Source organism: Homarus americanus, unplaced genomic scaffold (genome assembly GCF_018991925.1).
Source record: "Homarus americanus isolate GMGI-L3 unplaced genomic scaffold, GMGI_Hamer_2.0 scaffold14467, whole genome shotgun sequence".
In the NCBI taxonomy this organism is placed as follows: domain Eukaryota; kingdom Metazoa; phylum Arthropoda; class Malacostraca; order Decapoda; family Nephropidae; genus Homarus; species Homarus americanus.
Genome location: NW_024733734.1, coordinates 3,233,695 through 3,252,530, shown reverse-complemented (window position 1 = coordinate 3,252,530; position 18,836 = coordinate 3,233,695). Strand labels below are relative to the sequence as shown.

Genomic DNA, 18,836 nt, shown 5'->3' with positions numbered 1-18,836 from the left:
TTACAGGATACATGGAGACTATATTAATTGGAAGAAGCAGAAGAGGAGACAGGGCTGGGTGGGTCATCAATGTCGCTTCCTTCAGACAGGTTTATGTACTGTGGTAACTTGCTGGTTGAAGGTATTGGATCATCTTGAGGGAGTGAAGAGGCAGCACTGGTGGGGCGTGAGGAGCCAGTACTGGGGGACTTCTTGAAATAGGTGTCCAATTTAGACTGCACAGTTTTTTTTTTCTTTTCATTATAAATTTCTCTGTAGCAAGCAAGTGAATCTTGGATCATTCTGTCAACTTTGGCATAACGCTCATAATTTTGATCCATGTCATCAAACATTTGCATTGCTTTATTAATTGTAGCAAATGCCTCTGCCATATGTTTCACTGAAAACTTTTTGGGGGTGCAGGCTCTTCTTCTACATTTTGTCTCTCTTCTTCCTCTGCAACTTTCTGTGCATCTAGTTCAATAAGATCCTCGTTACTGAGTTCTTCTGCTACACTTTCAACCAACTGTCCAACATCTTCAGTATCAATTTCTAACTCCAGCTGTTTACCTAAGTCCACTATCTTGTTACTAATATCCAAAATAACTTCACTTTCATTAAATCCTTTGAAACTGTTCACATATCTTTTCAGGATTTTCTTCCATATTCCATTCATGCAATGTTTTGTAACCTGATCCCATGCTGCACTAATGTTCTTTATACATGACAAAATGTTGTACTCCTTCCAAAACTGTCTGAGCGTTTTCTCACCTTCAGTAGCAGCAACAGCCTGAGCGAAGGTCGTGCGTAAATAATATGCTTTAAAGGCAGAAATAGCACCTTGATCCATGGGTTGGATGATAGAGGTAGTGTTAGGTGGCATGTACACTACCTTAACATCAGGGTGCATGTCGTCCAGGTGTGGTGGGTGTCCCGGAGCATTATCCAAAATCAGTAAAATCTTGAATGGAATCCTTTGTTGCAGACAATACTCCTTGGCTCGTGGAATGAAACAAGTCATGAACCAATCCTCAAATAGTACTAGGGTCATCCAGGCTTTCTTGTTACTGAGATAAAACACTGGCAGTGTGTGCTTGCTGACATGTTTAAAAGCCCTGGGGTTCTCTGAATGATAGATCATGAAGGGCTTTAGCTTGAAACCAGCAACATTCCCCCCCAACAGAAGTGTAATTCTGTCCTTGAATGCCTTGAATCCGGGCATTTTTTTTGCCTCTTTGTGGATGTATGTCCGTCAGGCATGCGTTTCCACAATAATCCAGTCTCATCCACATTGAATATTTGCTCTGGCAAATAATTCCCTTCCACAATCACATCATCTAACTCCTCCTTAAAAGCTTCGGCAGCACCAACATCGGCACTAGCTGCCTCTCCACTCACCTTAACACTGTGTAGACTGTAGCGTTTTTTAAATCTATCAAACCACCCTTGACTTCCTGTAAAGGTTTGATCACATTCATCTCCTGCCTGCTCCTTCAGGCTTTGGAACAGGCTTCTTGCTTTAGCCTGTATGGTTAGAACACTTAAGGGTACACGCTTCTGCATCTGGTCTTCTATCCATATCACCAATAATTTTTCCATATCGTGGATAGGACCTTGTCTTTTCTTTGTTATTATAGTTCCCTTTATAGGTGTTGTTCCTTTCACTACTTCACGAATACGTTCCTTGTCCTTCAGAATAGTGGATATAGTCGAGTGTGAGAAACCTAGGTCGCGTGAGATCGTTGCTACTGTTTTTCCATTCTCATACTGTGTTATTATCTTCAGTTTCATCTCAAAAGTAATTGCCTGTCTCCTTTTCCTTGGAGTACCACCAGCACTCTCACTTTTACGCTTTCCAGTCATTATAAAGTCAATTAAATACAATAATAACGAAAGTTCACAGCGCGATCAGTATAGGATACGATAGCCAAACACAAACAAAGCGCTCCACTGAGTGAGTGTACCCACGAGGCGGCCCAAGACACCCCTCCCTCTCGTCCGGGACGGAAACGTTTCGGTATAGAAAATGCGCGCGTCATTTGAAAAAAATTTTGGTCACGGCGGTCGCAGTCGTATGTCCCGTATGGACGTACGGTCAAAGCAGGTCGTAAGTACCAATGGACGTAAGTCCGTATAGTCGTAAGTCGGGGTTTAGGTGTGTATATATATATATATATATATATATATATATATATATATATATATATATATATATATATATATATATATATATATATATATATATATATATATATATATATATATATATATATATATATGAAAGTAATAGCATTTCTTTATTCACCAGCGAGAGTTAGGTAGGGGAGCTATGTTATGGTTATTTTTCAATTGGTAATTTCAGGTAGATAAACTTAATTTCTTCACTTTTCTATAATATACTCAGTTACATGCTCACACAATCCTGGGCTGCATTGCTATGGCGAGGTTTGAGGCCATGCAGCCAACATCTATGCAAATTGCGGCTGTGTTAAACTTTCATTTAGCTTTTCCTGAATGGTTAAGAGCCATATTTTTATCTTGATAATATTTTATTAATGTTTTTAATGTTTAGGGAATAAATTACAGTAGTTGTGTACTATTTATTTAGTTAGGTAAGTATTCTGTTGTTCGTGAACCAATTTCATGTTTTTGGGGTATGATATTGGGGTTGTCTTTGTTATTTGGGCGCCAAATCCTTTTTTTCTCTTTATGTTCTGTTATTCGAGATACAAAAATTCACTTTATGAATGGCTTTTCTGGAAGTTAACTCATTTGCATAATGAGGGATACATGTAAAATAAATCTATAAAATTAGAAAAATGAAGAGTGGGGAGTGAACTGTGTGTGGGAGGTACGACTATTGGGCAGTGGACTAAGGTTTATCTTCTTCCCTCCCTTACCCTCCCCCCTTCCTACCTCTAGGTGCCCCTCTGACCTCCTTAATACAACATTTTGCAATTTCATCATAATTCACATATTATTTAGGTTCATTTGGGACGGAGTTATTAAAACATTATTTTAAAGTAATAATTTTTCCCCCCAGATGAGTTATTGTGAGTTATTGTGTGGTGCCTGCCTGTTTAGATGTTGGTGTATTGATGCAACCAACAGAAGAGGGGGAGCTGTTTATGTAACGTAGAAATACTTTTTGTACAATATCTATGTGTTACTGTATTTTTTTATGTATTATGTATGATTTGTAGTGTGTATTAAAGCAGTTCTGAAACAGTTTATAGAAAAATTTTCGCCTCTGGAATCAAACTAATTATTCCATTTAAAACAATTAAACTATAATTCACAGTTTCGTAATTCACAATGTCTAGTTGTTCCTAACCCGCGAATTATCGAGACTCCACTGTACAGTACTGTATTAGTGTTTAAGTGCAGTGACAAAGTTATTTTACTGCAAATAAAATTTTTTGTCTTGTTAAACTTTTGGTTTCTGTAATATTTGTATTTAATTTTTTTTCAGTTAATGTCAAAAAGTGATAGCAAACAGATCTTGGCTGTTCATCCAGTAGCCTTACAAGTAGCAGTATCTTTCTTCCTGGGGATATTATGTGACTTGACCTCTCCCAAAGTTGTCTTACTAGGACCTCAGGTCATGTGTGCACTGTTAGGGATGCTGGTTCACTTCAGTCCCAGTACAAATCCTGCACAACTTGTGTTATATCTACCATTTCTTAACTCAAGCTTATTAGGTAAGTTTATCAATATTTGTCTCATGTTGCTAACTTGTGTGTACATACAGTAAGTGCCATAATATATAAGATTTATGTAGATGCAGCTTATGTTAATTTATTTTCATATTGCCTAGATATAATGTACAGTAAACCCCTTATATAACAGACACTGCCTATAATGGACCTCAGCTTTAACGGACCCTATGACCCATTCGGACTAGGCTCATATATTATGGACCAAGATCCATAAAAAAAAAAATAACGGACTCAGGTCCATTATGGTAAAAAATTTATGGATTTAAGTCCATTTTCATCCAAATGATCACAAATGCACTATACCCTCGTTAATTCGAAATAAAAGGGGCTCTGTGTAACTTGAATTGTTGAAAATTTCGAATTAACCAAGTTCGGAATATTTTGACATTATATTTGACAATTTCCGAATTTTTTTGTTCAATTATAACACTGTACGTGAAAATGCTGACAAATATGCTTTAAGTTACTAGTTATATTAGATTTATGATTGGGGATTGACTAAGAATACATTTTTTGTAGATAACTGATATAATACCAATGTGTAAATTGTAGGAAAATAATGTTTTTGAAAAATATATGCTGTATGGATATGTCTTGTTCCTCAGTTATGAATCATCCTGCAGCAGAGTTATTTATTTCTTAATAACATTATATTCCTTCATTTTACACATTGATACTATTTAAATTGTATACAAGAAATGTATTCTTATGCAATCTCCGATCATAAATCTTAAATAACTAGTAATTTAAAGAATATTTGTCAACACTTTCCCATACAGTGTCGCCAGATCACCTGCCTCATAACATGGAGTTGGGTTGGGACAACTTCTGCTGTTCACTGTAAATTTAAAAACAAACATTTATACAGTAAACCCTAGAAAATTCATCCCTGTAAATCCGGATTTTGGAAGGTTCGGACCAAAAATTTGGGGGTTCTGGGTTTAGAAGCCTCCCTAAGGAGCATTCCCAATTCAGGGTGAAGGTAATTTTAGGCTTAAAGTTTTTATCGTATAAAATGTCACAGACTAAACTTAACAGAATATAACCTACATTGCTGGAATCCTTGTAAGATAATGAATAATTTAAGTATAAACATCACATAGTTTGCACAAGAGAAATTTTTTAGTCTTTTAGTATAGTACATTTGAGTACAAAGTGAGTACAGTAGAACGGCGATTTAAAGCGATTCAATTTAAGATTATTGATTTAAAGCGACACCCACAATTAAGGACAATGTTTTATTTTAAAGCAAATCTTTCCTATTTTGCGCGAGTCAATCTGTCCTAAGGGCAAAGCTGTACTGTACATGTACTCAAAATAATGTACTGTACTAAATGATTACTAAAATTTTTGTCTAGTGCAAACTATAGCATGTTTATATTCAAATTAATCACTATCTTATAAGAATTCCAGCAATGTAAATTATATTCTCCCTGATCACTTCTGTAACATTTTATAAACAAAAAGCAAAAACTCAATCTAAAGGACATAAATATACAAATAAATACTTCGCTAAACCTTCGGCACCAACTCTCAAATATGTCACTGTCACCTCCCTATTTCCTCCCAGCCAGGGTCTGGTGGTTATACAGTAGGCTTACAGTTTTTATCTTATATAATATCACAGACTAAAGTTAGGAGAATATAATTTGCATTGCTAGAATCCTTGCAAGACAGCAAATAATTTTAATATAAACATCATATATTTTGCACAAAAAGATAAAATTTTTAGCCATTTGTAATTACAGCTCCTCCCCGACTTACGACGGGGTTAGGGACCCAAATCCAGGTCGTAAGTAGGTATGGTCGTAAGTCGGAAATGCAAAAAGTAATCAATAATGAAGAATGGATACAGTGTGACTGTGCACTTACCTTTAATGTAGTCAGCTGAATGCACACAGGCCCCCCATAATTTACAGGATACATAGAGACTATATTAATTGGATGAAGCGGAGGAGGAGACAGGGCTGGGTGGGTCATAAATGTCGCTTTCTTCAGACAGGTTTATGTACAGGGGAAACTTGCTGGTTGAAGGTATTGGATCATCTTTAGGGAGTGAAGAGGCAGCACTGGTGGGGTGTGAGGAGACAGCAAGGGGGGACTTCTTAAAATAGATGTCCAATTTAGACTGCACAGTTAGCTTTTTCTTTTCCTTATAAATTTCCCTGTAACAAGCAAGTGCATCTTGGACCATTCTGTCAACTTTGGCAAAACGCTCTACATTTTGATCCATTCCGTCAAACATTTGCATCCCCTTATTAATTGTAGCAAATGCCTCTGCCATTTGCTTCACTGAAAATTTTTTGGGGGGTGCAGGTTCTTCTTCTACATTTAGACTCTCTTCTTCCTCTGCATTTTTGTGTGCTTCCAGTTCGATAAGATCCTCGTTACTTAGCTCTTCTGCTACACTTTCAACCAACTGTTCAACATCTTCATTATCAGTTTTTAACTCAAGCTGTTTATCCAACTCCACTATCTTGTTACTAATCTCAGAAATTACTTCATTTTCATTAAATCATCTGAAACTGTTCACATATCTTTTCAGTACTTTCTTCCATATTCCATTCATGCACTGTTCTGTAACCTCATCCCATGCTGCAATAATGTTCATTGTACATGTCAAAATGTTGTAGTCCTTCCAAAACTGTCTGAGCGTTTTCTCACCTTCAGTAGCAGCAACAGCCTGAGTGAAGGTCGTATGTAAATAATTAGCTTTAAAAGCTGCAATAGCACCTTGATCCACGGGTTGGATGACAGAGGTAGTGTTAGGTGGAATGTAGACTACCTTAACATCAGGGTGCATATCGTCCAGGCGTGGTGGGTGTCTCAGAGCATTATCCATAATTAGCAAAATCTTGAATGGAATCCGTTGTTGCAGACAATACTCCTTGGCTCGAGGAATGAAACAATTCATGAACCAATCCTCAAACAGTACTAGGGTCATCCAGGCTTTCTTGTTACTGAGATAAAACACTGGCAGTGTTTGCTTGCTGACATGTTTAAAAGCCCGGGGCTTTATCTTGAAACCAGCAACATTTCCCCCCAACAGAAGTGTAATTCGGTCCTTGAATGCCTTGAATCCTGGCATTGTTTTGCCTCTTTGTGGATGTATGTCTGTTCAGGCATGCGCTTCCCTAATAATCCAGTTTTATCCACATTGAATATTTGCTCAAGCAAATAATTTCCTTCCACGATGACACTATCTAGCTCCTCCTTAAAAGCTTCGATAGCAACAACATCAGCACTAGCTGCCCCTGCACTCACCTCAACATTATGTAAACTGTAGCGGTTCTTAAATCTGTTAAACCACCCATGACTTGCTGTGAAGGTTTGCTTGCACTCATCTCCTGCCTGTTCCTTCAGGCTTTCGAAAAGGCTTCTTGCCTTAGCCTGTAGGGTTAGAAGGCTTAAGGGTACACGCTCTTGTATCTGGTGTTCCATCCACATCACAAGTAATTTTTCCATCTTGTGAATGGGACCTTGTGTTTTCTTCGTTATTATAGTTCCCTTTATAGATGCTGATCCTTTCACTATCTCACGAATACGTTCCTTGTCCTTCAAAATAGTAGATATGGTCGAGTGCGAGAAACCTAAGTCACGTGAAATTGTTGCTACAGTTTTTCCATTTCATACTGCATTATTACCTTCATTTTTGTCTCAAAAGTAATAGACTTTCTCCTTTTCTTCTGAGCACTACCAGCACTCTCACTCGTACGCTTGCCAGCCATTCTAAAGTGAATTAAATACAAAATAATGTCACCACAGAGGCTAGCAGGGCCTCATCGTCAAACCCCTCGAAGTCCATATCCTCACTGTCACTGATAGGGGCTGGCTGTGGTGGTTGGCGGGTGAAGAACTCAGTGATGTTTTGTTGACGGCTAGCATTGATGTGGTCGTGATACAGCTGGCATTTCAACAGATGGTTATTCAACACTTTGTAGCAATGATTGACTGGGTCTTTGGCAAGGATGAGCTTCATTCTCTCAGCTAACTCTATGATTTCCTTCACATCAGCATGTGTTAGTTTCTGCTCTTGTTCTTCTGTAACACCTCGCTGCTCACTGATGTCATCATCTTCCAACATCTCGTCCACAGTCACCTCAGGTTGCCTGATTACCTCCAGGATATTGTTGTTGGTGGTCTCGGAGAAGCCTGCAGCTCTAACACCTTGTGCAGCCTCTCTTGCATTCTCCAATGCCACAGAAACAGACTGAGCCTCGCCAGCCACCGCTTGCCTCTGCCTCCCACCTGGGATACCCTCCACCACATGCCGCCACGCGTGCCGAATCGTTGCCACAGATAGCTGTCCCCATGCCTCCACCAAGAAATCAACAGCCTTCATCACGTTAAGCAGCTTCCAGAACTGCTTGACCCACATTTCATGGTCCGCCAAATCTTGTTCGTGTTCCTCGTCCTCACTCTCGCTATCGGTGCCACTCTCTAGGTACTGCAGTTCATCCTTGGTGTTGGTGAAGTCGTTCAGGAGCCGAAACTTCTTGGTGGAGAAAGCAGCCTTCACGTTGCAAATCAACTCCTGATCCATGGGCTGGATTAATGACGTAGTGTTAGCGGGAAGGAAGACCACTTTTACGTTAGGGTGACGATCCAGCAAAAGGGGCGAGTGTCCTGGTGCATTGTCGAGGAGCAACAAAATGTTGAATGGCACATTATTTTCCATGCAGAATTCCTTGATATCGGGAATGAGACAATTATCAAACCAGGAGAGGGACAGACCAGAGAACATCCACGACCTTCCCTGAGGTTAGCCAGTGGACATTTAACTTGCTCATGTCCATATTCTTGTAGGCATGCGGCTTGCGGGCTTGGTGGATCACAGACAACTTCAGCTTAGCAGTGCCTGAGGCATTGGTGGTGAACAGTACGGTGATGCGCTCCTTCTGCATTTTGCGTCCCCGACACTTGCTAGCAGACTTGACTACGAAGGTCTTGGATGGCCATTTCTTCCAGTACAACCTTGATTCATCCATATTGAACACTTGGTCGTCGGTGTACTGTCCTTCCTCCATAATTTTTCGTAAAAATGAGGGAAAATTCCTGGTGGCAGGCCGGTCGGCACTTGCTCCTTCTCTGACTATCTCAATATTTGTGATCTTGTTGCGTCGTTTAAAACCTTGCAGCCACCCAGCGGAAGCACTGAAGGGCTTGGGCTCTGCAACCCCCATTTTTCTTGCTACTGCTGCATAGAGTTCTCGGGCGTAGTCCTGCAGTGCCCTAGTGTCGACAGCCACGTTCCTTCTTGACTGACGAATAATGTAGCTTACCAACAAACTCTCGGTCTTCAGCTGCACCTTATTGTGGCAATATTTCACCAGCGAGGCACCTACAGCCTTGGTAATGTTCATGTGTTCATTGATTTTGCTGGCATCCTTCTTGATAGTGCGGATCGTAGATTCTTTCACTCCATATTGTCCGGCCAGATCCACCTGTCTCGTGCCTTTTTCTAACTCTTGGACGATCTTGTACTATACCTCATAGCTTAAGGCGCGTTGCACCTTCTTGGGCTTGGGGCAGCTTGGGCCAGGTAGTTCAGGGCTTCTCGGGGGTGGTGGGGGTCCAGCGGAAGCCATTGTGTAAAAAAAAAACAAAACCGGTTCCTGGGCACGAGTGAATATACGCGGGGACAGTCAGACTGGCGCGGCGGTGGTCGAGAGGGTGGGTGGCAGCGGTGGTAAGGTTAAATAGACCAATCACAGGTTGCGGCAGAGGGGGTGCGTGGGTGGTAAGGATACGTGGCCCAATCACAGTCTGCGACGTCATCAACGCGAGTCTGACGTCAGCGCCTAGCACCTTGCCCCACCTCTTGCCGCGTTATGATGGCATTTACCGCGAAAATAATAATTATCGCTTCTGGACAGGTGCCGCGTATAAAATATCCGCTTAAACCCAGACTGTACTGTATAAAAGAATAGAATTCCCATCACTATATCATATAGAAATATTTCGTTTAAGGATATCTTATTGGAAACGTTTCGTAGAGAATTTATTAAAGATCATTTTGGTATCAAATTCACTTCCCTATCACAATTAACCATGCTTGCGTTAGGAGAGGGGGACTGACCACTCGACCCTACCCTTCAAAAAGGTTTGCTTCCATCAACACACACCAACACCACCCACACATCACACCCCTACGTCACACACAAACACACCCTCCAACAAACACCCTCCAACAACCCCACACACACCCCAACACACACACACACATTCCAGCACCACTTACACACTCCCAGCAATGGAATTAAGACACATCTGCGTGTGTGACTGCTTGGTGTCGTGTTAAATATCAGCTGTTGAGGAGAGCTTGGCAACACTCATTTCCATTCCATCTCTCGAATTACCCACACCTTTCTACTTTCTCACTCCATATTTTAAAATGTTATGTAAATTAATGTTGAAGGGATACAACTTGTCTCATTTATACTTACATCTATCCCTATCACAATCTCCCTAAAAATATTTTAGGTTTCGTGTTTATTCAAGACGTCTTGAGACCAAGAAAGGGTAACCTGTCATTCCATCAGGTCAGTAATTTGAGACCATTAATCCCCTATCCTACCTCCACCTGACATTGCATCAGGTCAGGTCAGTTACATGAGATCCACTAATCTCCCATAGCTCCATGGGAGTAGAAAATAAGTCTTTGCTCTAACACACAGCTTTTTTCATGCCCATATCTATAGATTTTTAATTTTTAAATTATTCTGAATTATTACAGTTAAGAAATGATGTTACTAACTTAATTAGAACTGTATTTATGGATTCCAGTGCAGTAGTTTAGACTCGAGGAAAACATCTCCGGTACCCAGAAACATTCTGGGGAAGTGGACTAGTGTGCTTCTGTGCAAGAGGTCTAGTTTAGACACTGAAACTTTTTTCAGTAACTGGAAAAAGTTCCGAGGATAAGGAATTTTTCTGGGTTTGAGAAAGTTGTCTTGTTAACCGGAAATCTCTCATCCCGGGAGTGCTTTTCTGGGGGTGAAGGGGGAGGGTCGCGCAGTCACTTTTCTTCCCCCTTCCTCACTTAAGCGTGGCTAATTGTGATAGGGAGATGAATTTGATACCATAATGATCCTTAATAATTTCTCTACGAAACATTTCCAATAAGATATCCTAAAACGAAATATTTCTATATGATATAGTGATGCGAATTCCATTCTTTTATAAAAAAAAGTCAGAAATGTTGATACCGGAGTCAGTACAATCAGTTCTAGTTTTGTTAGACACGCCATTTTTTTATCAAAATAATCATGTATAATTAATCTAAAAGTTTGGTTAAATAATTGTATTTAAAAAAAACAAAAGCTCTATAGTATATGATACGGGCGTGAATAGAGCTGTTACTTTTATCTGCTTTACCACTGATCAGCTCGTTAGTAGCTTGGGCGATCAGTCACGTCTCTGTTACACACTTCAGTCAATTGACTGTAATACATAACTAATCATGTCTTAACACTTGTGATGAAGGTTGGGTGGGAGATATTGGGTCATGTTACTAACCTGACATGATGCAATATCAGGTCACCCATTGTTGGGTGGGGAATTAGTGGTTCTTATGACCTGAATATGTTTAGAATTACACCTAAACCCCGACTTACGACGGGGTTAGGGACCCAAATCCAGGTCGTAAGTCTGATATGGTCGTAAGTCCGATATAGATAAAAAAAAAAAAATCTACAATGAAATACAGTACAGTAAAAGTAATGAATAATGATGAATGGATACAGTACAGTGAAAGTAATAAATAATAAGGAATGGATACAGTGTGACTGAGCACTTAACCTTTAATGTAGTCAGCTGAATGCACATGGGGCCCCCATAATTTTCTAATTATACATGGAGACTACATTAACTGGAAACGTTTCGGTATAGAAAATGCGTGTCATTTAAAAAAAAAATAATAATTTTTTTTTTATCTATATCTGAGGCGGTCGTAAGTCCCGACGGTCGTAAGTCCACGTAGTCGTAAGTCGGGGTCTAGGTGTGTACATTATTTTTTACCTATGAGGTATATACATAGTATACTATACTGTACTGTATTGCATATGAAGGGTACAGGTATTAATGAGCACAGAATATGACAGTAATGCATTTTTACTAATTAATGAAAAACAAATAAACAATATTGTAACATGAATGAGTTAGTACAGTAGACAAACAGTGGCACAGTCACTTTTCCCCCTACTGGACCCTTCAACCACTTACTAGTTCACAACGAGAGATTAACCTGATAAAATGGCACTGACTTGACTTAGGAGACTATAACTTTCATTGCTGAAATTATTGCAAGATAGCTATCAATTTGAGTATAAACATCTATTATTTTGCAAAAAAAAACAAAAAAAACACACACACACACACACACACACACACACACACACACACACACACTCTCTTTCTCTCTTTCTTTCTTTCTTTCTTTCTTTCTTTCTTTCTTTCTTTCTTTCAGCCTTCTGGCTGCTATGCTCTTTCAATAAACTGTTATTTATTATTATTATTATTATTATTATTATTATTATTATTATTATTATTATTATTATTACTATTATTATTATTACACACACACACACGGAATTAAGACAGCAAGCATAAGGAGTGAGGGTCTTATTGTATGACACATCTGCGTGTGTGTGACTACGAGTTAAATATCAGCTGTTGAGGAGCGCTTGGCAACACTACTTTCCACTCCATCTCTCTAATCACCCACACCTTTCTGCTTTCTTACTCCATATTTTAAAATGTTATGTACAGTAAGGTCTTGTATTTTGTGAGTAATATAAACTGGAAAAATTGCTTCAAATTCAAATTTGCCAAATGCAAATACAAAAACTTTTGGGAAAAAATAACAGCATAGACTGACCACTCTACATCAACCTCTGATTTTCCCATTTATAGCCTCCAATTGATACAAATTCTGCCTATATTGACCTGATTGTGCTTTCCGGAAACAAGTTATTAGGCCTTCCTCAAGTAATTTAATCACTCTTCTTATCCTGCATCGAGTACCGTACTTGGCAAACTTAACTCCCTTATGATAATCCCGCTTCTCCTTTTCCTTATTTGGCTGCTTAGGTAGCACCACCCAAAAAAGCACACCTAAACAGCCTGGGAGGTCGCGAGGATGGCGCGAGCTACAACACGATAGTTGCATTCTTGTAAACCTCTTTTATGTTCACCACCAGCAATTCGATCACCAGAACGCTTCTTGGAAACATTCTTCTTACCTTGTCTTTCTGTATTCATCACTAAAACAACAAAATTGGAGAAAATAGCAAAAATCACGGAGTAATTGACAGAAACCGCGCTATTCAACTGATCATGTGATGTAAACAGAGAGCGCTGGTGTTAACCATTATTAGTCCTCACTGCGAAACATTCTTTTTACTTATTCTTTTCATACAGTATTTATGGGTAACAGCTAAATGAATTTACAGAGTTAGTACATGTCGAAGACAAATTGCAGTGGCACAGTCACATTTTCCCCCTACTGGACCCTTCAACCACTTACTAGTTCACAACGAGAGATTAACCTGATAAAATGGCACTGACTTGACTTAGGAGACTATAACTTTCATTGCTGAAATTATTGAAGATAGCTATCAATTTGAGTATAAACATCTATTATTTTACAAAAAAAAACAAACAAAACACACACACACAACACACACACACACACTCTCTCTCTCTTTCTCTCTTTCTTTCTTTCTTTCTTTCTTTCTTTCTTTCTTTCTTTCTTTCAGACTACGAGTTAAATATCAGCTGTTGAGGAGCGCTTGGCAACACTACTTTCCACTCCATCTCTCTAATCACCCACACCTTTCTGCTTTCTTACTCCATATTTTAAAATGTTATGTACAGTAAGGTCTTGTATTTTGTGAGTAATATAAACTGGAAAAATTGCTTCAAATTCAAATTTGCCAAATGCAAATACAAAAACTTTTGGGAAAAAATAACAGCATAGACTGACCACTCTACATCAACCTCTGATTTTCCCATTTATAGCCTCCAATTGATACAAATTCTGCCTATATTGACCTGATTGTGCTTTCCGGAAACAAGTTATTACCGTATATCTCGGCCTACAAGGCGACGGGGTGCATAAGACGGCCCCCAAAATTTCCATTTAAAAAGTAGCTTTTGATTATTCGCTGTATAAGACCGGTACCCCAAATGTGACACTTACCATTGGGAGCTTACTGACCCAGTAGTCCTTTACCAACCATCCCATTGACCAGTGCTGTTTACACATCCTTGGTTTTTTAAAATAAAGCCAATTCACTTCAAGTAATGGCATCAAATTTTACTGGTTGGTGTAGTGTAAACACTAGTGACTCACTTAAAATTGTTATTTAACTTGAACTAATGTCGGTGTCGAATACAATTGTTTCATTTGCTTAAAATGGATTTACCGATTTATTTGTTTATTTATATCATACTGTAATATATTAAACACACTGGAAGCTCTTTAATTTATGCTTGCTCAGCGAGCTACAGTATTCTAATTCAATAGTGTTTCATTAGGATTTGAGTGAAAAAGATTACTGTACATACTTTACATACATTTATTACACAAATATATATATACATGTATATATATAGTATATATATATATATATATATATATATATATATATATATATATATATATATATATATATATATATATATATATATATATATATATATATATATATATATATATATATATATATATATATATATATATATATATATATATATATATATATATATATAATGCAGTCATGTACTGAATATTCTATGTAAAAAATATAAATTTTAAATGAATTATTTCTAGTGTGGTCGACTTCCTACACAAAGACAGGCTATAAATAGCCGTCTTACTCCCCTCTGTTCTCAGAGAGAAGGTCTTGGTAAATAACTTTTGTTTGTTTATTTTCATTGTTTGTCTAATTTATCATGTTGTATCAAAGTAATATTACTAAAAGTTTTAGGCAGCTACCAAACAGGGAGATACTACCGCCTGGGAAGATATTGGAAGCATAATGTACAGTATTATCTAATGGTAGATCCTACTTCCATATGGCATCACGAAAATTGTGACCAAGTCTTAGGTTGCTGATTTATCTTACTGCCTCATTTACACACAATTGCTGAGTTTCAATTGTTTCTCTTCCTTTGACAACACAACATACATACAATATAATGTTTCACCTTTGATCTTTTTTCCATTTATTTATGGTTGGTTATTTAAAATAATGCCAATTCACTTCAAGTATTGGCATCAAATTTTACCCGCTGGTATACACTAGTGACTCACTTAAGCGTCAGTTATTTAACTGGAACTAATGTTGGTGTGAGTAAAATATTTCCATTTACTTGAAATAGATTTGCCGATTTATTTGTTTATTTATTTAGCTATAATATATTGTAATACATTAAACACACTGCAAGTATTTTCTTTAATTATATACTTGTTTTGCGAAAAAGGAAGGCTACCATTATACCTGGTAGGTGAAGTTGACCAGACATTAATGATCATTAAGGACCAAACTCCGAATCCATGACGTGACTTCTGTTAATCATTCTCATCCTAAATTTACCACTGTCGGTAGTTTCAAGAATTAACGCAGTCATTTACTGAATATTCTTTGTAAAAAAATTAATTTTAAATTAATTATTTATAGGAGATAAGTATTATGATCAGTAAATATACAGATATGCATTACTGACCACCTCCGAACACAAGGACGGCTAAAAATAGCCACAGGCGGTCACTGTCAAGGTCGCTTTCCCTTTCTCGTCACTGGCAAATGGGGGGGGGGGTGATGATAGCAGCTGTGTTTATTACCGGGGTATATTGTTCTTTTACTGTATGTTAGACAGGTTTATAATACATTTTTATTATTTTAATATACCGGTAATCTTCATTTTAATCCAGCTTCCCAAACGTAAGTTTCAGTATAAAATAATTAGTGGTAGGACCTTGTGAGTGGTTTACCATGTTTCCATCACCACTCTTGACACGCTAAACCGCAATATTTAAGAGGTAAGAATTTTATCTCTGGTGCTTAAGACGACCCCCTAACTTTGGGCTGATTTTTTTTTTGTTCAAATTCCGTCTTGTAGGCCGAGATATACGGTAGGCCTTCCTCAAGTAATTTAATCACTCTTCTTATCCTGCATCGAGTACCGTACTTGGCAAACTTAACTCCCTTATGATAGTCCCGCTTCTCCTTTTCCTTATTTGGCTGCTTAGGTAGCACCACCCAAAAAAGCACACCTAAACAGCCTGGGAGGTCGCGAGGATGGCGCGAGCTACAACACGATAGTTGCATTCTTGTAAACCTCTTTTATGTTCACCACCAGCAATTCGATCACCAGAACGCTTCTTGGAAACATTCTTCTTACCTTGTCTTTCTGTATTCATCACTAAAACAACAAAATTGGAGAAAATAGCAAAAATCACGGAGTAATTGACAGAAACCGCGCTATTCAACTGATCATGTGATGTAAACAGAGAGCGCTGGTGTTAACCATTATTAGTCCTCACTGCGAAACATTCTTTTTACTTATTCTTTTCATACAGTATTTATGGGTAACAGCTAAATTTGCCCCCCCCCCTTTCCCCAAAAAAGAAGAAATTTACAGAGTACCTCTCAAAAAACACTTCACAAACAAAAGACATGAATCATTCGAACATGTGATGTCGAACGTGAACTGTAAACATTGCATAACCCTGTGCCACGCTTAAAACGTTAAGGGTAGACTCAAAACATTGAGGATGGAATCGCGCTATAGCCAACATCTGTATGCAAAAGTTCATCAATCGCGTTGCAACTAATTCGTATAATAATAATAATAATAATAATAATAATAATAATAATAATAATAATAATAATTAACGGTTTATTGAAAGAGCTTGGCAGCCAGAAGGCTGAAAATATACAGTTACATAATTGGGGAATGGGTTTCGAATTACAAATAATATACAAATAACATAAGTGATATAAATAAGATATATAATAACTAGATGGGGAAAAGCTCAGACTACAGGGCATTTCAACATAGTGACAGTGCAAGAAGTAGTATTTACTGGGAGTCAATACACTGGTTTGTTACAAGTTATTGATAATTTTTACAATGGTTGGGACTGGGCTGTTCTTATAGCGATCAGTTCGTGCACGTATGGGCTGGATGCGGTTGTGGTGTCGAACAGTAATTCTCGGGCTAGGGATCTCAGGTGGTAGTAGGAGCCGGTGTCGAGGATGGTGCAGAAGCTTCTTACCAAATTTGCAGATGAGGTCGTGGTGATCGTCAGTGAGAGTCGAAAGGGTCAGTGTGTTGAGCGCTTCTTGATATGTGGAGTAGGAAGGGGAGAGAATAATCTTGCATGCCCTCTTTTGCACTTTTTCTAGGTGTTTACGTTGTTTGGCATTTAGGGAGGAAGACCAGGTAGGGGAGGCATAGGTGAGCTTGGGAAGTATGAATGTTGAGTAAACATTGAGGAGCTCGGGTGCAGGAACTCCGTGTTGACAAAACACGTGTTGTAGCAGAAATGACTGTAACTGGTATGAGGACTGTCACACCATTCAAGACGGTGGCCAGTATTTAGCTGGCTGGATCTCGCGAAATTCACGATATTTTGCTCCAAATACTGTATAAGACTTGGTTACATTAGGTAGTGCTCGCGAAATAAAAAAAACGCGGAATGAAATCGCGCAAAATATGAGATCTTACTGTAATTTAATGTTGAAGGGATACAACTTTGCTCATTTATACTTATATTTATCACAATCTCTCTAAAACTACTTTAGGCTTCGTGTTTATTCAAGACATCTTCAGGTCATGAGACCCACTAATCCCCCAGCCAAGAAAGGGTGACCTGACATTCCATCAGAAGGTCAGTACTATGAGACCACTAATCCCCCACCCTACCTTGACCTGACATTGCGTCAGGTCAGGTACAGGAGACCCACTAATCCCCCACAGCTCCATGGGAGTGGAACTTATCAGTCTTTGCTCTAACTTACAGCTTCATTCACACCCATATCATATAGATTTTTAATTTTTAAATATATTTATTTTAACCATACTTTTAGTTAAACTGTCTTGGATTATTATAGTAAAGAAATGGAGTTTCTAACTTAATTAGAACTGCATTTACGGAGTCTGGTAGTTTAGACTCAAGGAAAACTTCTCCAGCACCCAGAAACATTCTGGGGAAGTGGGCTAGTGTTTGTGTGTGCAAGATGTCTAGTTTAGACCCTCGGAAACTTTTCCCAGTAACCAGAAAAGATTCATAATGAATTTTTCTGGGTTTGCGAAAGTCGTCTTGTTAGCCGGAAATCTCTCATCCCTGGAAGTGCTCTGCACCAATTGTTCTAGCTAACAAGGATATCGCTGTACTTTGATTTTTATATCGGATTGAGGTCTGGTTTCCAGGTCACTTCAGCACTAAAAAATTCTTGCATATTCTTTGTGATGAGGCAGCATGATGAGATGGCATGTCTAGCTCCTTTTGCAGTTAGTTTGAATCATTTGTTTTGACACATCTTGAAAGACATTGTGGTGAGATTTCTTCATTTATGATGTAAACAGTCAGCTTCTTCATGACTTCTCACCTGATAAGCAAGTCACTAGCCTTGAAGATCTTTCTGGGTCATCCAGGAGACAATTTCCAAATTGGAACAGAATTTTGGGGGAAAATGCGAGCTGTATGCCTCAGCCTTAATTGTTGCTGTGCCTCGTTTTGGATTTTATTCAGAGGAATTTTTTCACCCACAGGTTAAAGATGTGAGCCTTTTCCTCACAAGAAATGACCTTTTTACCCATGGTGACTATGTAAGAAAAAATAAATTGGGGTATTATAGTTTGTTCTGTCATCTCATCAGAATGTGGCAGAAACTGATGCAGTCGCTCCAGATTACAGCTAAACACACTGGCTGTGCAGGACACTCACGCAGAGAAGCTTAAGGCTTCATGAGTTTGTAGACAAAATTAAATTTGGTGGGACGTAATCAGGCTTTAATTTTTTAACATGAAAATGATTCTAATTACGTAATTGGTTCCATTATTTTTCACAGACACTGGACAGTATATGCTCTCTGAAGGTCTCAGAAAGGACTTTAGCTTTAGTGT

At 38.4% G+C, this 18,836-nt stretch overlaps 1 protein-coding gene across 1 annotated transcript in view; it reads left to right on the top strand.

Moving 5' to 3' along the window:
- Window positions 1-3,451: 3,451 nt before the first annotated feature.
- Window positions 3,452-18,836, top strand: part of LOC121869931 — a gene marked incomplete at its 5' end in the record, with an annotated part of 86,084 nt that continues 70,699 nt past the window's right edge. Inside the window, 1 exon segment of the mRNA XM_042371496.1 lies at window positions 3,452-3,680. Within this exon segment, the coding sequence (XP_042227430.1) occupies window positions 3,452-3,680 (229 nt within the window).